The sequence below is a fragment of the Drechmeria coniospora genome, chromosome 02 (assembly GCF_001625195.1).
Source record: "Drechmeria coniospora strain ARSEF 6962 chromosome 02, whole genome shotgun sequence".
NCBI lineage: Eukaryota > Fungi > Ascomycota > Sordariomycetes > Hypocreales > Ophiocordycipitaceae > Drechmeria > Drechmeria coniospora.
In genome coordinates, this window is record NC_054390.1 from 2,325,486 (window position 1) to 2,352,598 (window position 27,113).

General features: G+C 58.2%; 6 protein-coding genes across 6 annotated transcripts; 2 read left to right on the plus strand and 4 right to left on the minus strand.

Annotated features, from left to right (window-relative positions):
• Nucleotides 1–4,108: 4,108 nt before the first annotated feature.
• Nucleotides 4,109–4,480, plus strand: DCS_03771 (uncharacterized protein; the record flags this gene model as incomplete). Its single annotated transcript, XM_040801084.1, has 1 exon — nt 4,109–4,480. The coding sequence occupies one exon, from the start codon at nt 4,109–4,111 to the stop codon at nt 4,478–4,480; it is 372 nt and encodes a 123-aa protein (XP_040656117.1).
• A 1,126-nt stretch (nt 4,481–5,606) lies between these two features.
• Nucleotides 5,607–7,346, minus strand: DCS_03772 (uncharacterized protein; the record flags this gene model as incomplete). The annotated part of the gene is made up of 3 exons (XM_040801085.1): nt 5,607–6,089; nt 6,159–7,085; nt 7,230–7,346. 3 exons carry the CDS (start codon nt 7,344–7,346, stop codon nt 5,607–5,609), a joined length of 1,527 nt encoding a protein of 508 aa, XP_040656118.1.
• A 1,039-nt stretch (nt 7,347–8,385) lies between these two features.
• DCS_03773 (uncharacterized protein) lies at nt 8,386–8,948 on the minus strand (the record flags this gene model as incomplete). The annotated part of the gene is made up of 2 exons (XM_040801086.1): nt 8,386–8,682; nt 8,784–8,948. The coding sequence occupies 2 exons, from the start codon at nt 8,946–8,948 to the stop codon at nt 8,386–8,388; spliced, it is 462 nt and encodes a 153-aa protein (XP_040656119.1).
• Nucleotides 8,949–15,215: 6,267 nt separating this feature from the next.
• DCS_03774 (uncharacterized protein) lies at nt 15,216–15,821 on the plus strand (the record flags this gene model as incomplete). Its single annotated transcript, XM_040801087.1, has 1 exon — nt 15,216–15,821. One exon carries the CDS (start codon nt 15,216–15,218, stop codon nt 15,819–15,821), a length of 606 nt encoding a protein of 201 aa, XP_040656120.1.
• A 2,052-nt stretch (nt 15,822–17,873) lies between these two features.
• Nucleotides 17,874–20,425, minus strand: DCS_03775 (uncharacterized protein; the record flags this gene model as incomplete). The annotated part of the gene is made up of 3 exons (XM_040801088.1): nt 17,874–18,175; nt 18,270–20,130; nt 20,186–20,425. 3 exons carry the CDS (start codon nt 20,423–20,425, stop codon nt 17,874–17,876), a joined length of 2,403 nt encoding a protein of 800 aa, XP_040656121.1.
• Nucleotides 20,426–23,466: 3,041 nt separating this feature from the next.
• On the minus strand, nt 23,467–25,831 carry DCS_03776 (uncharacterized protein; the record flags this gene model as incomplete). The annotated part of the gene is made up of 3 exons (XM_040801089.1): nt 23,467–25,360; nt 25,463–25,564; nt 25,797–25,831. The coding sequence occupies 3 exons, from the start codon at nt 25,829–25,831 to the stop codon at nt 23,467–23,469; spliced, it is 2,031 nt and encodes a 676-aa protein (XP_040656122.1).
• Between the last annotated feature and the right edge of the window lie 1,282 nt (nt 25,832–27,113).

Genomic DNA, 27,113 nt, shown 5'->3' on the forward strand with positions numbered 1-27,113 from the left:
ATCGTCGTGTTCATGCCAAGGAAACGAATAAAAGCCAGCGCCGCGCGGTACATGCTCTCAGATACGCATGCTCTCAGATACGCAGAATGTGGCCGGTCCAGCTGGCCGATGGGAGCGGGAGAGGCTGACAATGAATGAATGGGAGGAAGCAGTAGTACTCCGTAGGGACGGACGAGAGAGGTCGTTGCCGCACGAGGTGGGCGCGTACCTGCGGCAGGTGCATATATACATGCACGATGAGTCATGGAATGGAAAAACGCAAAATGAAATGGCCAAGAAGCTTTCCGCCATGAGAGTACATGCTTCGTACGGCACGCTCCGCATCGCTCGCACATGTACGGAGTACGGAGTACTTGTACAGCACTCGGCACGATCGTAGTTGTGCTTACGGGGTACGAGTATTCGATGAGAGGGGACACAGGCGAGCCGCAGAGAGCCGCAGAGCCGCAGAGCCGCAGAGGGTCGAAAAGCGGGCCATGATCGTCATCGAGGATCGCCGCACCAGTCCTTGCGGTTGCGGGGTGCAGGGGACGGCAGCCTCGTGATTCCGTGTCGACTTTCATGCACTGCAGATGGTGCAGCACACGCATTCAGGTACACGCGCGTGCAAGTACACGTAGCGAAAGGCAAGTCGAGCAGTCGCCGAGACAGGGGGTGGGAGGCAGACGGGGTTGCCTTTTCCTCGCAGGCACGCGGACGCTCCATGGGACGGCGAGACGGGGACTCCTCCGACTTGCTGCGGCGGAGTTTTCTCCTTCCCGGCCGAGGGCGACAAAGGGAATACGAGCAAACGAGGAGGGATTCCAGGGTCCGGCGTCTCCGCGTTATTTTCCAAACTGTCGGGACAAGCGTCGCAGCCATGGCACCGGGTTGATATCAGCAGCGGCAGGGACGTATGTATGTAAAGTACTTACATGTACGATCTTGCGAGTATGGTATTGCCGTATTGCGTACTCCGTAGCTGTACTCGTTTATTGGCACGGAGCAACATACACACGCACATGCTCAGTACCAGACAAAGCTACCCAGTACTTACACCATCAGCCCTTGCACACAATGGCATGCTTGTACACGCCATGCAAGTCCAGTGCAGGCTGCTGTACGGAGCAATACAGCACATCCACATGTACGTCTGCCTCTCGAGGAACCCTCCTAATACCTGCTAACTTAAGAGCCTAGTAAGTACTACTCCGTAGTACTACCTAGTATTACCTACCTACCTACCTACTAACTAACCTACCTAGTACTAATCTACCTACTACCTACCTACCCTGGTAACTACAAGTACTGTGGTAGTCCCTGGTCCTCGTGCATGCACATGCGCGTATGCACATCCGCGGCACTGCTAGGCAGGACAGGACCCAAGGCTGTGCATGCACGTATCTGCTGCGAATCAGCGTAGCGTCGCATTGGGGGAACTTGGGAACCTGTTGGCAACGTCCACTTCCACCTGGCTGGCCGGCTGCCCCCGTACCCCGGTACGGGGACAAGTGCTGCTCCGTAGAGTACCTACTGTGCAAGTGCAGTGCATAGGCTCCTCTGCAATGTGCGTGTTCAAATGCTGCAGCTGTGCTCCGCACGTCTAGCGGGCCAGGACGAGCACACCTGCTTGTGCACGCCGTGCTGTTGACCACTAGGGGCTAGCTCTGGGCATCTGTGGCAGTTGACATCGCACGCCCAGCCCCGTGGTGAACGGTGATGGGTGGTCGTCGGCTCAGCACTAGGCACCTGCAGCCGTTGGCATCCGCACAACCCCAGCGCCAGCAGTACCAAGGTGAATCGCCATGTTAGGTCGTTGCTGGCTCGGCGCTGCCGGTGGGGAGGTGCATGTGGCGGTTGGCAGCCGCACGCCCCGGTACAAAGGTCAACGGCGATGGCTGGCCGCTTCCTTCGCACTGAGTTAGTACCTAACATGATCAATACCTGGAACCTACTAGGTACATGCAGCGAGCTGCAAGTACTCGTACATGGCATCCAAGGGAATGAACTGCGGACGGGTGCAGCGCACGCTTGCGGCGGCTGTATGCTGACGTAGCAGCGCAGCAGGGTGGTGCTCCCGCGACCGGGCATTCAAGCGGCGACGGCGTCGTGCTCACCCTCTGCCCTCTGCCCGCCGTTGTCCGCCTTCCTGCTCGTCCTTTGCGCACTTTGCCTTGTGCTGCGGAACGAAGCCGAGGATGGACGGCTTGGTGGGTAGCCGCGAGCGAGCAGCCGGCAGGCAGTCGACGTCGGCCCCGGCTGGGTCGTCCACCGAGGGTACCTTGACGACCGCCTGGTAGTCGTGACTCCGTACCCAGTGCTCCGTCGACCGCGTAAGTACACTGCTGCGGATTGCCTGTTCGGACCCACCCGTCCCGAACTTTCGTGCCAAGGTGCTCCGTGGCCGTAAGTAGTACTTGGAACTGCGCTGCGCCTTTGCACAACCAACCGCACTCACCATCGCCTGCTAGCAGGTGACTAGTAGCTTGCAGAGTCGCACGCGGTAAATTGCACCCCGTTCACCTACCTGCCTCACTACCGCTCGCCGTTGCTTTTGGCGGGGCGGGGTGGCCGAGCGTGATCGATCCTATTGTCTCCCCTCTAGCTGCCTATTCATGGCCGGCCGGCCGGCAACGACTGATCGACTTGAATGGAAGCGCACGCACGCCTTCTTCGTGCGTCCAGTCATCCGTCGGGCTCCTACACCGCACCGGTAATCATAAATTCACACCTGCAGGCATGGGCGCCTCCGGTCGCTCCGGCCGGCCGTACGAGCAGTCGCACGCCCCCTCCTTCCCTCGCCGTCGGCGGCCATGGCCTGGTGCGTGCGGTGTGCACCGTGCTTGCTGCTCGTTCGTCCTCGACCGCCTGTCTCGTCAACCGAAACGCTCGCTTGGCAGCCGCCCTCTTTCCTTCTCTACCTCTCGACAACGCACACGTTTGGGCAACGGGGGAAGGCAGGCTACGGTGGATGAGGGGCAGTTCCTGCTACGCCTAGCTCCAGCTGCAGGCGAACATCACGCACTCCCTCATCTCGCGGCCCTCGTGCAGGCACACCTGCTTGCCGCCACGTAACTCGTCATGCTCGCACCCGTGTACTTGCTGTACGCCTCTGGGCGATGCCAGTCAGTATTCAACATGGCCCAGTCGCTGCATTCATGCAGCCTACGGCTCCACCAGCCGGCGGCTCTCTCTCCGTCTCTTCGTTCGTTTCGTGCCAGGATATGATTAGCATCGTGTGGATGCTAGATGGCTGCAAGGTAGGAGGATCTGCCTTGGACCCGGTATCTTGTTTACCTAACCTGTCTCCTGCTGGTCATGGCCCCTGCCGTAATCGGCACCTGCGCAGTGGGTGTGCAGGTTCATCCATCCCTACATGTACATGCATGCAGGTGCTTCGTACCTACCCTACTCCTGCGTCCCCTCCGGTGTGGCGACTGCATGCTACATACCAGGCACTTGCGAGTACATGCGGTACCCGCTCAGCAGTATGCACCGTCACCTGCATAGCACTACCACGCATGCGAGTACGCGTACGCAGGTGGTTCCTGTAGCGCTCGTCGTGCCTGGTAGGTACGGAGCAAGTCGTGACAGCCCCTACCTACCAGCAGGTAATAGTGCATGATTGCGTTTGCACCGACCAGCACAAAGCACAGCACAAGACGTTGTACTTGTACTTTGTACTGCTCGAAATAGTATGGACTCCCGGACGGGTGGAGACGTCATTGCCGCCAGTTCTCGGCGAGTCCAAAGGGGCGTCGTACCGAGACTTGGGCTACATGTATCTGCGCCTTCTTGCACACGCACTTCTTCATGCGCCCACACCTTTGGATTCGTCCTGCGCCAAACGAGGTCCCTGGTGTCCAGACGCTGTCTGCTAATCCTTAGCAGAAGAACGTATCACTCGGCCGTCACGTGGGAAGGCTTCGCAGCCTTCGCAGCAAACCAAGCAACGGGACGTCAAACATCAGCGTCGAGGAACCTAACCTTCGAGGACGCCCACCTTCTCCCCCGTCCAGCTCGACGACACCAACAGAGAGAGACACACAGCCGCGCCGCCACTACGATCTCGTCCACTTTGCTATGTTGCCACGGTGCTAATCCCTGTCCATCCAAGTGGAAGAACGAAATGGTGAGGTCCTTTGTACGGGGTAGTACGTGCATTTATGGCACTTTTCTCACTGGCCATGTGACCCCTCCCTTCAAAAGCACCATTGTCAACTATAGTCATCACCACCACCACCACCACTACCACCACCACCATCACTACCACCACCACACCACCACCACCACCACCACCACCATCACCACTGCCTCCACGATCACCGCCGACACCACCATTACCACCGACACCTCCGTCAGCACCACCGACACCTCTGTCGACACTACCAACACCTCCGTCAACACCATCGACACCCCTGTCAACACCATCGACACTTCCGTCAACACCATCAACATCACCATCACCACCACTACTATTCATTTGTTCGCAAACAGGTGATTCGCCTGACTTGCTCGTGCCTTGGTTCGGCGCCCCTGGCATGCTCTTCGGTAGTTCCCTCGACTTCAGGCTCATCTCGTCGCCCAAACGACGCAAAGATGGGCGACAGGGTCGACTGTAGTTCACACCGTCTGCTCCACCTATCGTATCTTGCCCCGGCTGGGGTCCGATCGATGATCGAGGGAGCCTCATCTGCTATCATGCCAAATAATTGCCGCCAACTTGCTCGTCCCCGCTGCCGTCTCTGTCCATCCTTGCTGCCTCCTTCCCTTCTACTCTCTCCCCATTGATTTACCCGCGTCTATTCTGGCCGCATACGCGGTCCGTAGCGTCCCCGTCCTGACGACGGACCGCCATCGACCATCAGGTTGCATGCCCGATCCAGGTTCCATTTGCCTTCCCGCCGAGCACGTACATGTACTATACGTCGCTCTCCCGGCCTGGCCAAGTGGGCCTGGCCAAGTGGGCCCGGCCCCCATGCACTCCGTAGCAGGTGTAAGTAAGTGTTTACTTACCTGAACCATTACAGACACGCTATCCCCATACCCGCAACTAAGTACTAGGTGGGCTGGTTCTCCATACGTGGTGGATGTTAGTGCTGCATCGGAACGGAGTACTCCGTGCACTTACACGTAGTACCGCCGCTAGCCCCCACAACGACGACGACGACGACGACGTGACCAACGCCTCCCCCTATTGACGGCCACGCCGCCCAAGCCGCACGCCCGAGATGGAGAATCAGCCTCCTTTGCCAAGGCGAATTCACTCATCGCCCCCTTGCGCCTCGTCGGCACCTTGAGCAGAGTCAACCGTTGCCGCGTAGAGTTGGAATTGGAAGCGTGGCAAGTCTGGTCAGGTGGATTCTGACATAATTGGTTTCGCAACTATGGCAGGAGTAGAACAAAAATACAACATGACTGAGTGGCACGACGGTTCCAATCCGAGTCGGTAGACGAGCGACAAATCATGTATCCTCGTTGTCAACGGAAACAAGTTTCAAAAATCAATACCCCCTCCTTCATCCATTGCGTAGCGGGCCGAGGGTGCATTTCCTGTGAATGTCGGTGCACGCTCTATCCTCCGTCGCCCCTTCTTTCCAACTTCGTATTTCGAACCTCCCCCAGGTTCATTTCAATATGGAAAAGGCGCGGTTGGACAGTCCGCCATTCGGAACTAGCCTGCTCGCCAGCGGCGGCGGCGGATCGAGCCTCATCGGCGCGCGGCTCTCCCACGTCATGCCCATCAGCTCGCTCGGCATCGCAGGGTCGACCCCCCATCGCATGCCGTCCCGACGCTCGTGCACCTTGTTGATGACGGCATCTTCGTTGTGCGGAACTCGAGAGCCAATCATCATCATCTCGCCGAGCGTGTCCAGCTGGGTGCCGTTGGATCGAAGCTTCGAAAGCCTGCGTCGCCTTCGGATGCCCAAGTCGTGCGGGTCGTCCATGTAGAAGTGCTCCTCCAGCCTCAGGTCGTTGACCACCTTGACCTCGATGTCGCTCGCGCTGAGACGCATGTTCCGGGAGCCGCCCATCTCGAAGAAGACGTCGAGGAGGGTCTGGTACCGCTCGCGCTCCATTCGCTTCCAGGCCTCGTGAAGGATCTCTTCCTGAAGGAGAGGGCACGGTTAGCTCTCTGCGCGGACTCATCATCACCATGCTTCTTCGACGTCACCTACATCCTTCGGCAGCCACTTGATGTACTTGGAGCGGGCGCGCTTGAATTTCATCTGCAGCATCTCCTTTCCATGAGCCTTGTGAAACTTGTTGAAAAAGTCCGTCTGGATGCTGTTCCACATGTCGTGTCCCCTTTGATTTCGATGGCGCCACCGAGATTCAAAGATGCAGCGCAGCTCGTCCGGACACGTACTGTGCAGGCTAGGGGGAACCTCCTCGCCGTGGCAGTTCTTGTGCTCCCTGGACGGATCCAGCTCCTCGTGCCGTCGTGGGAGACCCGTCTGGCGCCTCGACGCCCTTAACTTCCTCGCCTTGCCGACGCCGGCGCTGCTCCGGCCGGGGGAGCCGCTGAGTGAGCGGGCAGGCGGGGCGTTATCGCCGCGGGGGCCCACGCTATCGGTGCTGACGCGGGACATGTGCTGAGGCGGCGTGGAATGGCTGCTCAGGTGAGTGCAGGACGAGGGGAGGAGACGACCGCCGCCAGGACCTCGGTGCAGGTCGACGTCGACGGCCGCGTGGTTGGTCATGAGCTTGTGGCCGCCCATGTGGCTTCCGTCGAGGTAGTATGGTGACGCGCCGCTGTGAATCTGCACAGGATCCGTGCCGGATTCCGAGACGCCGTACGATCCCATGTAAGGCTCCGGAGGCCCAGGCGTTCGGCGAACGTCATCCAAGTAGAAGCTCGACGCCGCGTTGGCGGGAGCGTCCATGCTCGAGCTCGGCTGCTCATGCATTTCAAAGTGGTTGTTCCACTGCTGGTACATCCTGGAGCTTCCCGGCGGCGTCGGCTCCTGCGATCCTGGGCTGCCTGGAGGAGGAGGGTACTGCTCCATGAGCTCGCGCGGCTGGAGCAGCGGAGGCGAGCTGCCTCCGGAGGTGGGCGTAAGAAGGTTAGGGTCGCACTGGGTTGGGATGCCGAAGGACGAGACCTACGGCGATGCGTTAGTTTGTCAGTCCCCGGCGCGTTGCTTTCCCAGCCGCTCGAGCAGGAGCGAGGAGTCCTGACTTCTCGCCCGCTCTGTTCTTTGAAAGGAAGGGAGAAAAGCAGGACGGCAAGGCAGAGGAAGACTCACTGAGGAGTAATGGGAGCAGGCCGACGATTTCCGAGCACCGGCCGACAAGCTCAGTGCGTCCGTGGAGATCCCTATCTGCGGCAGAGTAGGGGAGATGTACTGTTGCGCGTCTACCATGATTATGCGGTTCGGTTGGATGCACCAAGCAGGTTCAGCGGGTTGTTGGCACTGGAATCTCGCCCTTGACGTCGTCTCTGGCCTGCTGCATCCGCCTGCGGTGATGCTGCCGTGGAACAGAGAGATGGGGGAGGGATGGAGAGACGGCGAGAGAGGAAGAGAGTTGAAGGCTAGAGAGAGAGAGAGAGAGAGAGAGAGAGAGAGAGAGAGAGAGAGAGATGAAGGGAGTTGAAGGGAGACGAAAAGGCAAAGAGAGATGTTTGCCTTTAGGATTTGAGAATAGAAAACGGAGAACGAAGGGTTGCAAAGACGCAGAGAGGTGCCGACCTCTTTGTACTTGTATGGGATGCGGCTCAAACCGAGGTACGATGGGTATGGGCATTCATTCATTCATTCATTCATTCATCCATCCATTCATTCTTGTCTCGCACCTGGGTGCTGGGAGGCGAACTGGCAGACGACCTACCTAGCTAGGTAATAATGGAAGTACTGTAGTTCGATTGGTACCTGGTACTTTCGCCGCACCCCCAGCCGCACCGTAGGATTTGGACGAGAGGTAGAAAGTACCCTGACATTCAAACCCAAGTCACGCTGGGGGCCTATTGCAGGGATCCCTGCCCAAAGTGCCCCGGGTCGACGCCACCGACAACAGGTGGGTCGGTCGGCCAGCCAAGGGAGGAGGGGTGTACGCAGCATTCGGCCGGGGGTCAGGGTAGCGACGCAGCGGAAAGCGGAAAGCTGAGAAGCCAAGGTCGCAGGGCAAGAGCAAAGGAAGGCAAGTACGGGCAACGCATGGCAGAAGCTCCAGCCTAGCATGAGTTGATTACCTACTGCATGTGTAAGTACCTACTTATGCGCTACATTTACAGAACTGCTAGCACTCACAGCACTTTCCGTGCAGCACAGGACGAGTGTCTGTCTCCGTAGACAGTGTCTTGCGTAGTCCGTCTCTTCCATGATGTCGCCCTGCGCCGCTGATTCGTTCTACGAGTGCTCCTCGTACGAGCGCAGGAACTCGGATGCACATTGAACCATGGCATCACATGCGTACTCGGTTGGACGTGCCGCAGAGGGGAGGCGGAACGGTCGTGGGTGGATGTGGCATGGGGCGGTCGATGGCGGGATCAGGAGGCGCCGGGTTGGACGCTGCCTTGATTCCTCCGTCATCGTTGTGTTCGGTGAGCGTCACCGACGAAGCCGGAAGAGAGGTTCCTGGGCGGCGTGCGAGCGAGCAGTCTTCCTTACCGCACCCACGTCGAGTCGGGGGCCGGTTGGGGCCACGCTGTGGCTGCTGGACCTGCGCGGGGGGCGCGACGAAATCGGGACGAGCTGTTGCCTGTTGGTGCCGACAGCAGCGTCCAACCGAGTGCGGCAATCTACGAGGCGAGATGCGATTTCGATCTCTCCCGTCTTCAAGCGGTGACTGAGCGAAAATACCACGACGGATGAAAATGGAAGAGCAAAGCGGAGGGAAACGGCGCAGCAGGTGACCTGTGCTCTCGCCCCCGAGAGAGCAGTCGGTTGGAATAACTCATGCACGGCATCACGCATGCGCAGACGTACTGTGCAAGCACGAGTGCTCAATGGAGGCAGTTGCATCATGGCGTCATGGGTTCAAGCCGACTTGGCCCCAAATCAGGCAAACTCGAGGCTCGCTACACCTCGACGCAAACGAGGGGTGCGTCGCTGGCCATCATCACAAGCAAAAGTGCACTCGCATCCATCGGCGTGGAATCGTGCTCATGGCATGCGAGCGACGGCGGGATGAGGCGAGAAAGGGGTGCAGGGAGACAGACACGACGGCATGGTACCATGGCTCAAAGCCTCGCAGTGCCATCGGAGCAGCGGTCAGCAGGGGGGTGCTGTCGTCGGGCAGGAAGCCGGCGACTCCATCCAGCGGCTGACGCCAACCGTGGAGAGCTTTTGCAACTCGTAACACGCCTCGCGGTTTCCGCCGCCAGCGATGCGCCAATGGTGCGTCGGTGGGTGCTGGAGGTGCCTAGCCTAGATGACACCGGGAGGAAGCTGTTGCGACGACGACGTCTAGGGACGACGGGCCTGTTGCGAAATTCATTAGCTCGTCCGAGCTTGGGGCCCGCTAGTCTGGACGGAGAGGGGTGGTACCATGGAACGATTGAGATAATGGATGGAGACAAAGAAACCCTTTCGAGGCTGTGGAATTGACCCATCGGGCCAAGGGCCGAGCTAGCAATTGAGAAGCCGATCCTCTGAATGGAGGTGCGGCTCGGGGAGCGCGAAACGCCACGAGAAGAACGACAAGCGGCTTGTCAAGGTGGTGCATGCACGAGTAATGCAATACAGGTGCAGTACAGGTGTGTAGAGGTGCAGCACAGGTGTAGTAGAGGTGCAGTACAGGTGCAGTACAGGTGCAATACAGATGGAGGCGGCGCATGCACACCTACTGCGTACATGTATTACTTGCGCAGATGCCATCAAGGAAAAAGCCGACGACGGGAGGGGCATCCGAAAGCAGCCTTCGCCGTTGCTGAAGACTGAAACTGAAGAGGTCCACAATCGGAGCAGCAATGGGTATTGATGGGACCTGGAGAATGGATTAGCAGGTGGATACCGTGACTCTGGTCGAAAAGCACGGACCAAGGTGGCGGCTCTGGAGAATGGGTGGGCTGAGCCAAGGACGGGGCCGCCAATGAGAGCCGATGATGCAGTTTGGGCTGAGCTGGGACATCAAGCGCGCACGCGGTGGCGGTTCGAAGGGCGGTTCGAAGACGACGAGCAGCCATGAAACGGGCCAAGTCGAATTGCCGGTTCGTAGGTATGCACATGTTTGAGGCACGTGTACAAGCAGGAGCAGGTACCTAACCTGCGGCGCATGAGAAAGGGGGCAGGAAATCGAGTAGAGCGTCGTACTTTGGAGGCGGAGAGTGGAGAGGAGTGGGCGGAACAAAGCTGCTCAAATACAGGGTGGTGAAATGGATGGCAACTGGGAAGTCGGCCCGGGGCCGGCGATGCGTTCGACTACTGCACTGTACATGTACAGAGTACTTCCTACTATTACTGCTTGTATGTGCAGTACAAGTACATGTAAGTACTGTAAGTGCAAGCAAGTACGCCTGTGCTCCGAACCGTGCATGTACATGTAACTGCCAATACGTGCACACCGACCGACATTGCGCAGTAAGTAGCATACAATCAGTACAAGTGCAACGGTCGGTGCCTACTTACTTGCCTTACCTGTCACGTACCGACTTGTACTCCGTAGGTACCTCTCCAATCGAACACGGCCAGGACAGGCAACGTAAAGTAGTGCCATCGTGCCATCGTACCTACCCACGCACAAACGAGCGCAGAACGAGCAAGTGCAAGGGGGCCTCTGAGGCCATAATAAGGCAGCAGCGACGCCGGCAACGGCTCTCGACAATTGATGGTGAAGCAGGAGCGAGAGAACAGAAGAGATCGTACAGAGTACAGAGGTACTCGGGTGAGCAATGCCGACTAGCGGTGGTCCATTTTGGTTCCAGCAATTCGTCCTGCCTGCCATGCCTTGTCACTGGCCCCATTTGTTCGCGCAAGTGTGCAGGCAGCACCTTCAGCCTGCAGAATTTGACATTGTTCGATCTTTTGGCCACAGAGAAGCATCAATTGTCCCTGTAACCCTTTGTGCGGTAGGACTGGCAGCTCTCAACAACTTATGCCCCCGCTACTCCGCCGTGGATGCGATGAGAAACAAGACACCATCGTGCTGTCGGATGAGCTTGCCAACGTCCTCACATGCGTGCATCCGTCACAATGACCCCGGGAAATTTCTCTGTTGGATTTATCCCAGCTCTGTGGGAACGGTACTCGTGTCTGCCTTGTCCCCGCGGCCCACCACGTGTCGCAGCTTCGCGTCAACCATACGTACACCCAGTGCCTGGAAAGCAGACAGACAGTCGTTGACATTACCCATTCAGCATTGTACTCGTATCGACAATTATTACGCACCACGCAGTACGAGTGCTTCTGCACAGATTCGGCGGCACGCAAAGCTGTGGCTGACAGTGGATTGGCGGGCAAGTCTCGGAGATGCACGACCTCGAGGCTGTTGGCAGTGTTGTGTTTACAGGATGAGCGAGCACCCCTCGTTTCAACCAGATGCGAAAAACATGAGCAACGACATCATCTATTTCGCATTCAGCGAAGAAGGGTTCTTCTGGCGGCTGAGGCTGGAAGGAAGCAGGCCATCAACCCAAAGTGCCGACACATACCACCTATCAGCTCACGGGCGCATGTCACAAGGATTGCCTCGCGGCACATGATGCGGATGCGAAAAGTCGAGCTTCCTTGCCGAGCGGAAGTGAGGCGGGGAGTCATCATCACATCTCTCATCTCCCTCCAATCTCCAATATCTTGCCAGCTCGAGCGGTGTGCACCATGAAGACGGGGGACAAGGCGCGGAGCAGGCAAACTACGCAAGCTACTCGCCACTGACGACGGCTGAGGGCGAACCTTTGATTGATTGATTGGGGGGAAGAGGCTTCAGGGGAAGCGAGTGCTGTACATGCAGACAGAATTCGGCGTAGGGCAATCACAAACGCCGAATGACCCCCCTTGCCGGCCTGCCACAGGCCACCACTACCCATCGAGCTCGTGACGCCCGCAGGCTATAGCTTTGGCACCAGCGCACGAGTACATACATACACGGACGAGCACGGTCTGTCAGGGCCCGGACCGGATTTGCCCACCATCCTCCCCCGTTCGCCACATCGTAGGCGGAGCTGGTTGCGGTGGACGGTAGTACTTGGGTGCGGAGCGTGGAGTCTGCCTGAGCCCAACCACGCCCCCCCCCTCCCCCCGGTTGGTTCTCCTGCTCGCTCTTCGCCCATGGCCATAGCCGCGAGGCAGGGACTCAGAGGATCCATTCCGTATCGAACGCTAGATGTACACGGATTTGCCTACCATCATGCCGTACAGGTACATGTACATGCAGGCGCACACAGGTATATACACAAGTGCACTGTTCGTCAGTTGGACCTTGGAAACAATGGTTGCCTGCCGGCGCGAGAAAGCAGCGGCAGAGTTCGACCCACATGTACAGCGACGCATCCGTGTTCGGGTAGTACGAGTGTGAACGAGTACTTTTGATGCGCTCTCTTCATCCCCACGACCATGGCATGACGAACCATCGGATGTTGGTCCGCCGTGAGCGCTCCCTCCCAACTCCGAGTTGGTTCGTGTCTGTGTCATGTAGCGCCAGTGGAAGTGTCGTCCAGCTCGAACCATTTCTCAGCCGGGCTGAGCGCTCCCGAGGAAGCGTCCCTCGTGCGAGAGCCGACGACCGAGGATGCCTCCAGCTAGTTTTGAAACTAGCAAGAGTGACGGGAGTTCAATTTCAGCCGCCAGCCCAGCCCAAAGGGGAAGATTGATGTATCGGATGTATCTCGTCGCCCTTGCAGCGGGAAATCAGAAAGCTTGCTTGTCCTAGCGCGAGAGCAAGCGCACACACAAGTACATGTAAATGTACGGCTAGGCCAGCGTGCGGAGCATGGTACCGACATGTACTTACGGTCTAAGTACAGTACTGTATACCCCTGCACGTACAAGCACATATCGAGCCCAAGTACTCCGTACGGAGCGCCTGTAAGTGTACGGGGTACCTGTACTTACTTGCCTTTAAGTAAGTACTTATTACTTGGTACAAGTAGGTGTGCTTGGTAGTGTAGTCTGGTCAAGTCGCGGTGGGAAAGTCAAATATCCACCGCCCCACCCTCCATTGTCATGATCCTCATTGCGGCTTGGACAGACTGCTTGCTGCGTTGACAGCCGTTCCGTGACCAGCTAAATGTGCCCAAAGTATGGGGAGGATGGGGAGGGGGAGGGAAATGAGGCGATGACTGCGGAATTCCGACAGATGGGGGATGTCTTGTCCGGGCGCGCGCCCTCTCCGCTTACCGCGCGCGGTGCGACGCAACTTCCCCCACGAAACATGGGCGGCAGGCAGGGCAGGGCAACGATAAGAGGGGCGGTCCGATTCGAGCAGGGGCATGCAGATGCATGGACGGCGGCTGACGACCGCGACGACGGGCGAGCCTGGCGAAATTCAACCTGCTGCTTCGTCCCGACCGTTGCGCCGCTCGGAGCCAAGCTCATGGAGTGCAATTGCACTCGCGACGAGGGCTCGCCAAGCGAGAACCCGCCAAGCGAGGGGGCAATGGCTACCTATGCTACCAGCCTACGTGTCGGTCGGTACTCCCTATGAATCCTCATTTTCCGTCAAGGGGACGAAAGAGGGGAAGGCGACGATGTGCGCCTCCACAATACTTGGCCAGTCATCAGCGAACGGGCGTCCTGCCGACCGGGGCGAACCGCTGTGCCGGTATCCAATCAGACCGCACCGGGTGGGCCTCAACCATGTGTCGCTAGAGCCAGCTTACTCCGTGCACGCCCATTCCCTCACTCCCCCAAAATGGCAGCGCCAGCGGCTCCCAGTCGCTCCTGCTCGGCGCGCCTGCTGCTCGCCTCCCCTGCCCTTCCTCCTACTGTACATGTAGGTGTCATTAAGTACTAGGTACTTGGACGCAAAGGAGAAGCACACGCGCGGGCGTCTGCGTATGCGCAGTGTCCACGTACGTGCAGCCACATATACTTACTGCGTGGTTGTAGTCATATCGGGTTTGTCCACGCATGCCCATGCGCAGGAAGACCTACGTGTGTCGGCGCAGGCAAGCACTCGTGATGCCGTCCAGGACGCCGCGGGCGTAGGTGAAAGTACCGTACCTGCTGACGGCGTCCACGGCTCAGTCGTTTCATCGTTTACCTACTCCGTACCTGTTGCTGTGTTGTGGGACCTCTTTGGGAGCAACATCCGTCGCCGCATGTTCGACGGCATTCAACCGTGCTGCCATTGGGTACCGACAAATTTGCGAGGCGTTCATGACCAGCCCATGTGAATTATGTCGCGTCGGGATCAAAAGAAAGGAGCATGAGGCCTTTTTTTCACCAAGCAGCGGCGGTGGCAGCCCGGCATGCCGTGACGGAGCGAGTGCACGCTCAACGCTCGGTACTCGCGCTTGTCTGCTCCCCAAAGTCGAACCCAATGCCAGCAGTGGTGTCCGAGGTATAGGCAACGAGCAACAGTAGGCCCGAAGGTGGCAACCCGGTAACCGCAGATGCTCCTGATAATACCTTCTGCTGCTCAGCACGGAAAGTAGGGGCACCCACGGAGAATACGCTTGCAAGTACTCCGTACCCATGACTCCGAATCAATACCTGTACTGAGGTACCGGTACCTGTCCACTGGTACTTTCTTCTTGGGGACTGGAGGCAGGCACTAAGGTAGGCAGACGCAGGCAGGAACAGGCTCGTCATCGTGTCCTTTTGCATGGACTCGTAGGCCGTGATGCAGCTGTGACTCAGCAGATCTCGACGTGTCTCGAGGCCAGTCCCCTCACCCTCCTCTCGGCCCCCCTCCTCCCCTAGTCCACCATTCTCCCTCTGGCCGGCCCCCTCTCCGTCTCGCCCGGTCCCGTCGGTCTACCAACCCCGTATCTGGCATGTACAGTACCGTCCCGTCGTACTCGCACTCACTACAGAGCTGGCCCTCGTATCTGGCACGTACGGTACCGGCCCGTCGTTATCGTTCTCGTAACCGGACACCCCCGAGTCGGTGTGTGTCTGCCCCAGTACCAGGCGACCGCGGCTCGCCCGTTTTGCCCGTGGCTGCCTTCCCGCTTCCGCCTGGTTGATCAGATGGCCGGATGACTGGACGCCGCCTCACCTGCCATCCAATGCCCGGCCGGCGGTCGTGCATCGTTCTTTTCCACATTCGTCCTCGCCCGTTGCTGGGCTCGTCATCAACGCCAGCAGCGAATGGCCCCCGATGACCAGCGGCGCGGTAAGAACCCGGCCGGCATGGGCTCCAACGGACGATTTGATACGTTCGGCCAGCCTTTCATGGACGAGCTAAAAGGCGGACGGACGAGACGAGAGAGCCTCATGGTCTGCCACGCGCAGTCTCTCGCTCGCCCGCCAGGCTCGTTCCGGGCGCTCTTCGATCTGACCCCTTACCCTGCGGCTACTGTTGCAGCTGGGTGCATGCCTGGCCATTCTGAGAAACCCACGAAGCTGCCCCAGACCCGGACGAACTTGCTGCTGTCAAGCCTTTGCCATCATCATCACATTATCCACCTCTTCTCCTGCCCATTGGAAGATGGGCCCGTTGACGCCAAGGCCATGGAAACCATTCCCCTTGATACCCTGCTCTATGTGGAGCGAGCTGCATTCGACAAGGTCAGGACCCAGCCTATCGTGAGCGGAGCGACTGACGCAACCGTCAACGTTACCCTACCCAGATGGGAAGGGCGTGAGAGTCTGTGTAGCATGTGCATGAAACAAGAACCGCCAAGTCGTCAAACTCTTCGTTGGTCCACGCCCTCGACTCGTCTCGAAATACATGCCGCTCCCCCGGCTGATTGTTTGAGGCGGTGCAAGCGACGAACGCAACAGAAAGCTGTCTAGTCTCATGAAGAGGCACGAGAACACCTTCAACACCCCCCTCAGGACTTCCGTCTGATGTGGAGACGTCGTCACCGGCATGGAGGATGCGATATTTTACTCTGGCAACTTTGTCGTTTGCGGGTGTTTCGGGAGGCGCCAGCCTTCACTTGGAGCATCCTCGTCTACCTTCTTTCCTTCCTAGGCACGTCGTGGTGGGAGGGATTCTTTGTCCTCCCACCTTCACCCCGGGGATGCAATCATTCCCTTCACCGAATCAAAACAGCTCTTGAGAAGCAGTTGTAGCAAGCGAACCGAGAGGTGGAGGGAAGTTGCCGAAAGTCAACCATCATTGGCATGGCCCAAACCGCAACCGGTACTGGTGAAACCTCCCAGAAAGATGGGTTACGGATACGCTCGACTATGGCTCTTGTCGCACACCTCAAGGCCTTTCCTCCTTGCCGCTGCTATGACGGTGAACACGGAAACTCGCCGGATCCATGTCTAGCCCTCGCATGGTTCTACCTCCCCGCTGAAACAGATCTTTTGGTGAACAGTGCATCAAGCCACCTGCATCGAGGGGCAATAAGGGTGAATACAAATACGAGTGCTTGAATACCAGCCGTACCATGGATGGTCTGGGAAAAGGTTGACAGGGGCGAAGCAAGGCGTGCCTCACACCCTCAGGGCCGAGGCCTGATACTAGGCATGATATTTTGTCTGTATCCGCACAAGTGCAACAGTGCAAAGGGCACTCTTGGGATCGTGCATTTGCATGCCATATTACGATTCTTGTCGATCCCATCCCATCAATTGGAATGCGTCATGGTATTCTCGTGGCTGCGACGATGACCCTTGCGGTGCGAGAAGCCGGAATCTCCATCGGACGGGCTGCTTTCGTACATTGGCTGATTTTAAATCGTGCTTTGCTGTAGGAATTCAGCCCTTGACGAGGGCAGATTCGAGAGAAGGAGGGCCCACTTCCAGAGTCTGGACGCGCGTCTCGTTCGTCGTCCTCCCCGGGATAGTGTCCTCACATCTGTTTGCTGTCGTCGTAGAACACTCGCCTCCACCCTACCTCGTCCGCTGCTCTGCTCAAGCTCAGTTGTGCTCCCCGACCCCCAGATAACATACGTAAAACCTGCAGAGGCACATCGTCGATATATTCACAGCAAGACCAACTGGGTGGCATCAGATTCTCGCCACAGAGAAGTACTATTCATACACAAGCAGCCCTACGCTGGCTTGATTGGTAGGTGGGAGTTAGCGGCCGAGCGGCTCGCCCCGAGCCTGGGCGCGTGTGCTGTGAAGTATTCACATTGCTTAGATTGTTGGTACGTCTAGGGCAGTTGTAGACAGAGGGAGGAGGACCTCGATGGTCACAACCAACCGAGCGGCTGTTGCAATGATACCATCTTGCGCTGCACCCTTCTCTCCCTCTATACTACCGTCCACACTACGACTGTCATTTCGATTTCGAGCTCTGGAGAACAACCCCGTACAAGTTCTCTCGTTTGCGCATTTCAGTGTCTTCTCCAAGCCAGTATCGTGGCATGGCTAGACGTGACGGGGTTGCGAAGGACGCGTGCACGAGGTGGGCGGTACCAACGATGCAGGCGAGATATTTGCGTACCAAAACCATTGAACGTGATTATCATAGTCAGGCCAAGCAGGATCAGTGTCAGTTTTCATGTCCATGATTCAATGTTCGGTAAAATAGCTTGGTCCAAGTCCCATTTTCAAAAATCAACCCGCTAAGCCACTTGTGACTAAACCAACGAAAAAAGGCGAGGGAATTATGGCACTATACTCATGACTCTGCTTGATCCCCATACATGGTGCAGTTTTAAATCTCTTCACAGGCCGGCGTTCAGCGCGATGCTGCGCAACATCAAATGGCCAAGTTGTCATGTCGTCTGCTGATAGGGAGTACTCAGGCGCCCCTCAACCGCAAGTGGGACCCGGATCGACAGCAAGTCGTCGCCAGCGGTGAGGCTCGATACAATTCGAGGTCCGACTTCCAGAGCGTCGCCGAGCCATCGAGGAGCAAACGGAAAACCGTCGTCGTATGTCTTGCTATGCTCCCTCGAGAGGTGGAACAAACGAGTAGTTGAAGTCGAGCAGGCCGTCCAGCATCCAATGCTGGGGATCGAAAAAGTCGTAGTTGGCATCGCCGTAGCTGAGACTACCCCCTATCATGCTGTTGGGACCCGACACGGCGGTGGAAAGGGCGGCTGCGCTTGGTGTTAGTGCGCCGTTGGCGCTCAGTAGGTTGCTCGCCGTGGGAGGGATGTGAGCGGGCATCAGCGTGCTGTCGAGCTGAGACGATGCCACTGATGAGTCGTTTGCCGGTTCCGAACTGGTCGACTGCTTTGGATCTGTCGGATAACAAGGTCGCCGGTTAGCGGGAAAGTTCCTCGTCGTGTGCCTGCAGAAAGGGATTGGGGGAGGATGGGGGGAAGAAAGACTCACTTTCCAGCGAACCTCTGCCCTGGGATTGATATTCCTCTCGCCACCGCCACACCGAGTCGAAGACAAGACTCATGCTGTGCCGGCAGCGCACCTTGAGCTGGAGACTGTCGTCGACTTGATTGGCCCGGTCATCCTCGCTGAAGACCTGATGCCGGCCGTCGAGACGAGCTCCGTTCCACATCTGGGCCATCAGCTCGGCCAGACGCCACTGCAGGTCGTTCGTGACGACGCTCGTCGTCCGTATGGCGCGGACGGCATCGAGGAAGAGGTTTCTGCCTCGGTCGAAGTCTATGGTTTTGCAGAAGAAGGACCTCATCAGCTTCAGCAGCGTGAAGGTGGCGGCGACGAGCATCTGCTGAACGTAATTGGTGGCGTAGAAGAGAGTCGTGCTCGTCGTCTCGTGCGAAGAGTTTATGTTGTCGACCTCGAGGAGCTCGTCGAGGAAGCTCGTGGCGGCCCGCCAGAGGCCCATGAGGTCGTCCATGTAGCCGGGTGTCTTGCTCGAGTCGAAGAAGCCGGCAAGTCGCAGGTGCAAGGCTGCCGCGCGCAGGTGCAGGTTCACGATAGGCCCGAGCTGCTGGGACAGGATGGAGGCTTGCAGCTCGCCAAAGTCTCGTCGGTAGACGCGCATGAGCATGGCGCGGTGCTCATCTCCGGCGACGCCCCGGGGGTCGCTCGCGTTGCTGTACATTTCCTTGGAGACCTTGTCGCAGAACCTTTCGATCTGCAGCCTCGCCTCGAGGTCCCGGGACAGGTGCAGGGCCGGGTCGTCGCCGGGCCGAAGGGCGAGGGTCCAGTCGTACAGCGACGAGGCCGGCTGGCCGTAGCCGGTGCCGATGTTCTGGGCGACGATGTTGCAGACGGCCCAGGTGGTGACCCGGTCGTGCAGCTGCTCCTTGTTCAGCTCGACGGAGACCCTGGAGAAGTCCCGGATGTGGTTCGGGCGGTGGAGGCCGATGCCGGTGGCCGTCTTCATCATGACGCCGCAGAGGATGTGGGTGGGGTCCGAGGTCGTGGTGCTTGTCGGTAGCGGCCAGGTGCAGAGCAGGCAGAGGGCCTTGACGACGTGGTAGTTGCTCGGCACCTCGCCGATGGTGGTCCACAAGTAGCGCGTCATGGGCCCGGAGAGGTTCGTGAGGAGGTCGGGGGCATCGGCAGGACGGTAGCGGCGGGCGGCGACGGCGATGATGGACCAGAAGAGCAAGGGATGCTGCTGCTTGTACTGCTCCGGAGGTTGCTGGGGCGTGAGGAAGGGGAGGAAGGGGTGGTAGTAGGCGAAGAATTCGTTGAACAGATGGGTGACGTTGCCGTCGGTCAGGCGCACGCCCTCGAGCTCGTGCGTGTATCGCTGCTGGACGCTGTAGGAGCCCCTCTTGAGATGCAGGAGCGACGAGACTGCCTCGTCGGAACCCATGAGGGATGGGTTGCGGGTGTGGGTATGGTTGCGGCCGTGGTTGGCGTTGTGGTTGTGGTTGTGGTTGGCGTTGTGGTTATGGTCGTGGCCGTGGTGTTGACTGTGGCCGTGGCCGTGGCCGTGGCCGAAGCTGGCCGTCGTGATGGTGCTGCCGGCCGCGGGCGAGACGACGTCGTCGTCGTCTTCTTGGACGAAACCTTGGGATCGTGCGCGGGCCACGTTTCGTCGCAGGCGATCAATCTCCTTTTCCATCTCGGCATGCTTCGATCGCTTGCCGACGCGCTTGAAATTGTTCTCAATCTTGCACTCGAGCTTCAGACGGTTGCACCTCGAGCAGCTCTGGAAGGGATCCTGAATGACATCACAACGAAGCTGTCCTCCGTCGGCGGTCGCCGTCAGTCTCGGCACTCTCATGCTCGAACCTCTCCGGGACGTCACAGGACACATCTACGTGCGTAGAAGGGATGGCGCCCGGGCGAGGTTGGCGAACGAGGTGACTCACCTTTTGCTGTCGGCACTCGTTGCAGGCGCGCTTGACGCCCGGCTGGCGCCTTTTGTCATCGGCGTGATCGTGATCACCGTGATCATCATCCATGAAGCTGCCAGGACTGCTTTCGGCGGCGACCAAGCCGCTGCTCCTCTTGCGCTTGGTGCCGCCGTTCCCGTGCCGGGAGCTTACAGGGCTCGTCGGGCTCATCGAGGAAGCCCTGCGGGCGGCGTAGGAGGAGCCAGGACCGTCCATGCGAAGGCCCAGCTCGACGGAAGGGGGGGGGGGGGACGAGGAAGGGTGGGTGGCCCAGAAAAGACGGCCGAGGCTCGCACGGTCTCTTCAGAGAGGAGGCGACAGGACGGCACCGCTCAGGAACTCTCGTATCACCCGAACCCGCTCCGGCTGTTTGGCGGGGTAGGTAGGGAGAGGTCGGATGGGCGTTCGGGTACGTCTCGTGTGTTTGGGTAGGTGTTCGGGTAGGCGTTCGGCTGGGTGTTCGGGTCGCCAGTGGCGCGAGGGCGCAAAGGCGCAAAAGGCGCAAGGGTGACGATCAGGAATCCAGGATGGGTGGATGGATGGATGGATGGATGCGTGGTCGGCGTGATGGTGTTGATGGCGTTGATGTCCACCTCGGCCGCGGTATGTCGTCTCGACTGGACTCCAAGGGCCGCCGACAACGGAGAAGGGGAGGAGGGGATGGCTGGCTAAGCAAGCCAAGGTTGAGGGAAAAGGTACATGCAAAATAAGCTAGATGGAGAGTTGGCGGAAGGGAAAAACAATCAGCTGTCGCTTCGAAACTGGACCGAGCCGTTTCGCTTTGGCGTGCCGGCCGCTAAATTCTACATGATAGAGTTCGTACAAGTACGAGCGCTCGGGCAAGCGGGCAGACGGACAGGCGGGCGGGCAGGCGGGCAGGCGGGCAGGGCAGCAGCGCGAGCCTCCAGCCTCGAGACTCGTGGAGACTCGAGGAGAACTTTGGGTGGGGTTCTCCGGCGGGATGAATGCCGCTGATTGGCCAAGATGCTATGATTCCGTCACGTGAGAGGCGTTTCGTCTCACCCGCGATTGGGGAAGGTGGAGCCCCGGCCGGGCGCTGCCCACCGAAATTTACAGGCCTGACAGGGAGGAAAATTGGCAACCGCGGCCGGGAAGCGGAACCACTGCGGGCTACAGGTACAGATAAGTACAGTACAGTAAGTACTTGCGCTCGTCGTCCAGGGAAGCAGGAACAAGTTCGGCTTGGACTGCAAAAAGCACATGTAAAGTTTGCGAGCAAGTGCAAGCTTGGATGCCTACAAATTTATACGCTGTAATCCGTCAATGACCCAAGTATGTACGAGGGTATCCCTATGGTTTTCAACCAGAAAACCGTATAATGATTTGGCACCCCTGTGAGATGCCAGGTGTTTCCCGTTATCATGATGACGAGGAGGCACTCTTACCAACCGATGCTTGCCACGGCAAGTAATACTGTAAGTACTCGTAACTACCTGCCCATTTGCTACCTACCTATATTGGCAAAGGCACGGAGTAGTCCGCTCCCGATTTCAAACCAATCAGAACCCACCTACAGTTGATGACCAGCGAAGACTGATTTGATAATAATTTCCAGCAAGCTAATTACTCCGTATTACGTAACTGTACGATTGAGTGGCTAAGAATAATTACTGTGGACGGTGAGCATGCACATGCACACGTGCGTCGAAGTGCATGTACTTAAGCACACACCTACATTTTAAGGACTTGCTGACAGACAGTGACAGACTCCGTACAAGTATGCACTTTACGATTAAGCACATACTGTACATGCGAATACCAACGTCTGCATTTATGGCATGCGTGTTGCGCATGTACATGTATGTAGGTATACGAAGTATTGCAAGTACATGCGGACACTCCGTAGTCCTCGCATCCGTATCTCACTTACTGCAGTGGGTTGAAGTTTGTCTGGATCCTAACTACTTACTCCGTACTCCCCACTCCGTACCCCGTGCCATTACCGAGCACAGTTACGGAGTACTCCGTACGGAGTACAGCACTTGTAATTACTTGCTTGCCTACTACGGTGTTACCTCCACCTTACATAACATCGTGTCCCTCTCGACAAGCACCTCGCACATCGTCTGCCTCCTCCCAGCCGCTACTGCTCGAATGGTCGCCTGATCCCACGTGCTTTGGTACCTTTTGCACTTTTTTATCTGCTCGCCACACGTCGCAATAAAGAACAATGACCAACCCAAAGCCGGCGACGAAAAGGGTGCTAAATGCAGAACCCGCCCGAGCCGACCGTGTCCACTCGACCCATGTGAAGTCGGAAGTCCAATTCGTTCTTCCCAGAACACAGCCCGTCCGTGGTACGTACTGTAGTTGAGTTGCCAAGTACAAGTATACCAGTGCAGGCCTCGTTACTGTACGGAGTACGCAAGTGCGCCTACACCAAATTACATGTACTATCCGCATCAGTCCCAGTCAGAAGAAGCATCGACTATTATCCATGTACCGTTAGCTAAGTGTTCAGTTGCATGTACGGAGTACAGTACATGGTCGATGGACATAAATAATTCATTCGCTTTATCCCCCCTTTTAGCACGCTGCTCACTTCCGTCACAGAGACTGTCCGCATCAACACCAACGCTCCACCGCAACCGTTCCTTGACCCGACAATTTTGGAACAATGGCGAGAGCGATGAGAGTGCCTGTGAATCTGCACGCTATTTTCCTTCTGACCGCTCGATCGCGCCCGGAACGCTCCTTTTCCGGTCCCGACACAAGCAAACAGCTCCCGTACGGAGTACGGAGTATTGCATGTAGAGAAACCGAAGGCCAAACAGGTCGTTTGCCCCCCCCCCCCCCCCCCCGTACTACGGAGTGCAGACCGACTACAGGTTGTACGAACAACGCTATCCAGACTTTATCCTGCTTGGTTCATCCGTCATGCGATGCCTGCGGGTGGTAGCGCCGGAAGCCGATGTTCGTCAGGTTCCGCAATCACAACGGAGCATTGACATGATGCTCTGATGATGGAATATAACACCATGATTCCTTGTTCTGGTACGCTTCGTGTCGAATGCACGGTAGTTGGGTTCGTCAAATGGGGTATATACATTTATATATACATTTAGTTGGTTGTGTTTCACACATTGTTCATGCCCTACTTCTTCAGACGTGCTTTCGCGTGAAACGCACGACCTAGACACCGGCGTGCCAGCCTCAACCCGAGGCCAAAATTGTACCAAATCGTTCGCCTTGGCTCGTTTCGGCCCCCCATAGGCCGGGCCATGATCGCGGCCCCCTCACCGACGGCCGTTCGTTGTCGGCGAATTCCGGGACGGACTCGGCGTAGGATCTCGGTCCGCCGTCGGGTTTCGCGCGGCCGTGCGACTCATGATGCCCGTAACGTCCTTCAGCTCCACCTTGGCCTTGTCGTTTTCGTAGACAGCATCGGTGATCTCGATCTCTTCCTCCTGATGCTCCGTCACGTCCAGGTGATATAGCGGCTCGAGGGTGGCGTCCTTTTGGAACAGGAGCCATCGTCGGCACCACCAAGGAAGGGCCTTGGTGACCTGGTACCGGGCAAAGACCCTCGTGGGGACGCCAAAGATGTAGTCGAGCTCCTCGAGCGTTCGCTGCTTCGTCTCGGGAACTGCCAGGAAGATCATGACGAGGGCGACGACGTTGAGGAGCGAGTACAGGCCAAAGGATCCCAGCACGCCGAGGCGATCAAGCATGAGGGGGAAGGTGATGGAGAGGACGGCGGCCCAGAAGAGGCAGGTGGCGACGGCAAAGGCCATGCCGACCTCGCGGTGGGAAAGCGGGAAGACCTCGGCAGAGTACGTGAACGGCACCGGTCCCTCGCCGGGGGAGTAGAAGGCGGCAAAGAGGTAGACGAAGACGGCGACCATGGCGAGGTGGGCGCCGCCCGGACCTGGGATCAAGGTGCAGAGGCCGGCGGCGAGAAGGGTCCAGGCCATCTGAGGAAAGGTGAAGAGTAGGAGGGAGCGGCGACCGAAGGTGTCGATGGTCCAGATGGCGGGGAAGGCGAAGAGGAAGTTGATGAGGCCGAAGCCGAAGGAGGCGACCAGAGCGTCGAAATCGTCGGCGCCGGCGTCGTGGAAGACGGTGGAGGAGTAGAAGGCGATGATGTTGATGCCGCACATCTGCTGGGCGACCATGACGACGAAGGCGGCGAGGGTGGCGCGGCGGATGCGAGGCACGGTGAAGAGCTCGATGAAGCGTCCGAGGTAGTTGCCGCGGCCGATGAACTCGTGCTCGACCTGCAGCTGAACGTGAATGTAGTAGAGGTCGCGGGCCGCCTGGACGGGACAGTTCCTCAGGCGAAGCAAGGACCTCAGCGCGTCGGCGTACCGGTTCTTCTTAATGTACCAACGGGGCGACTCGGGACAGAAGTAGATGAGGAGGAGGAGCGGCACGGCGGGGATGAAGGCGGAGCCCAGCTGATACCTCCAAGCGTTGTGGCCAAGCTTCTTGACGACCATGTTGGCGCAGGTGCCGAGGAATATGCCAAAGGCTGTCCATAGTTGCCAGCTCATGACGAGGGCGCCTCGGATGGAGGCCGGCGAGTTCTCGGCCGCGTAGATGGGCACGGTGGAGGCCTTGGTGCCCATGCCGACGCCGAGGAGCAGACGGCAGCCGAGGAGCTGGGCCCAGGTGCTGCAGAAGGCGCTGGCGAGCACGGGCCAGAGGCAGAAGTTGGCGGCGACGAAGATGGTGCCGCGGCGGCCCCAGTAGTTGTTGAGGGGATCCGACAGCCAGCAGCCGAGGAGGGCGGTGCCGATGTAGGGGGCGGCGTTGACGAGGCCGACGAGGACCTTGTCACGCATGCTGCGGGAGCCGATGCCGTAGGCGTTGGGGAAGTCGAGGTTGGCACCGTTGGAACCGGTCTGGTCCCAGCCCTGAACGGCGGCTCCGATGGAGCAGGTGATGATGGTCAGGTAGAGGACCCAGGGGATGCGCCACTTGTGGAGCACCTCGTTGCGCAACGACTCGATCTCTCGCTCCGTGAGGGCCTCATCGCCCGTGATGTCCTCGTACCCGGTCGGATCCTGGGCGACGAGAGCACCTTTGCGCAGGAGCTGCCGGTGAGGAGCGAGGCCCTTGACGCGGCAAAATTCGTCGACGTCTGCGAGCAATATTCTTCGCGGGATGCCGATCAGAGGATTTCTGATTCTGTAGAAGGGAGGGAGTGTCAGGAAGGAGGGAGGAGACGAGGAGCATCGGGGAGCGGGCAGGAAGAGGCAGGGCAGGGGCTGGAGGGCTGCGGAGGCCTACTTGGCTTCGATGTTGGCGTTGATGTTTACAAACGTCTGCGGGTGGGCACGCGAGCGAAAAGGGGCCTCTAACGTAGGAGAGGCGTCGAAGTCGGCTGTAATGCTGGGAAAGTGAGAAGAAGGGTCAGCAAGGTGCCGGCAAAGGCGGCAGCATACTTGAAAAACTGGCCAGAGTCTGGTGATTGGTGGCAAGGTTCGGCGACGACTTGGGATGACGCGGCAGACGACGGCGAGCAGGTATCTTGCCCATCCCAACGGGGATCGTAGTGTTCAAAAGTTTGATTCCTTTTTTATGCTTTCGACGTCGGCATGCACCATGGAAGGGGCAAACTCACATCCTCACCACGTCAACGTGGTCGCTTGATGCCATCGTGGGCCCAAGGGGCGTGAGAGGGCAGGAGCGAGCGACAGCCGCAGCCGCGGCGGCGCTGCGCTACGCGGGAGCAGCAGATTAAAATTTCTAAACGACTAGAAAGGGCGAGAGCGAGGTAAGTAATGATGCGTTTGGGGATGGTTAGGTGTAAGTACCGGCACCGGTACGGGTACGGTACGGAAGTAAAATCCGGGGCGATGGGACTCTGAAAAGGAACGGAATGGACAATGGTGGGGAAGGGGCAAAAGAAGGGTCCGACGTAAGAAACGGCATCGGCAAACGCAAGCAAGCAGAGAGGCAGGTATAGTACGTTCGAGTGGGTGTGCCGTACGGGCACTCACTCCATCACGTATGCGGCCACCTCGGACGAAGCTCGGACGACCACCAGGGGGCAAAATCATGCCAAGTAAAGCAGGGGAAGGCCGCGCATGGGGAGCGCTTTGTGCAATGAATGGATGGAGAGAAAGGCGAAAAGGACGAGTACTACAAGGCCATGATGCTGACGAGCACAGGGATCTCCTTCCGAAGGACAGCAGGAGCTGAACCGGGGGGGCTGATGGCTGCGGCCTCGCACAGGAAGGCGACGGCTGCGATTCATCCCGTCCCCTCCACGAACAGTGAGCGGCAATAGAAGCACAGCCATGCATGCAGACCTGCTTATAGTACCAGGTAGGTAGGCATGGGAGTCGAGGTCAGGACGAGTGCACCAAGCCCTTGCGCTTGCGCGATGCGCCGTTCATACTCTTAAGAGTTCTTTGCGAGCAAGTGCTCCAACACCTACATGTACAGCCATCGCGCTTGTCCTGCACATGTACTTGCTCCGTAAGCCACGTACTGTATTTATACAAATCCCTAACCAACCGGGAGAGCGTGGGGAGGGTGGTGAGGGCAGTGGCAACGACGCATCATCCATTCTGCTGGCCGATCTGTCGTTGGTTTGGTCCATCGGTTTGTTGGTGGATCGCTTGCTTGTTAGGCGATGGAACGAACAGCGACGACGCCAGAGGGCACCTACTTACACCGACTTGTCGATGTGGTGAGTGCGCTGCCGCTGGAGGCACTTGCTCTGTCCTCCATACCATGTTGGTACCCGAGACCTGTGTCGTTCCAGCCCCGGTGCTGGGAGAGAACGAATGCCCACAAGTATCTGGTACCAGAACCGAGTGCCATGTCGTACGTGGGGATGGATGTAGACGGTACTTTGGAGTGCCTGTGCTTAGGTGTACAGTATTATTACTTGTTGTGCCTCGAAGTGCATTGCATGAATTTGTGGTACTGT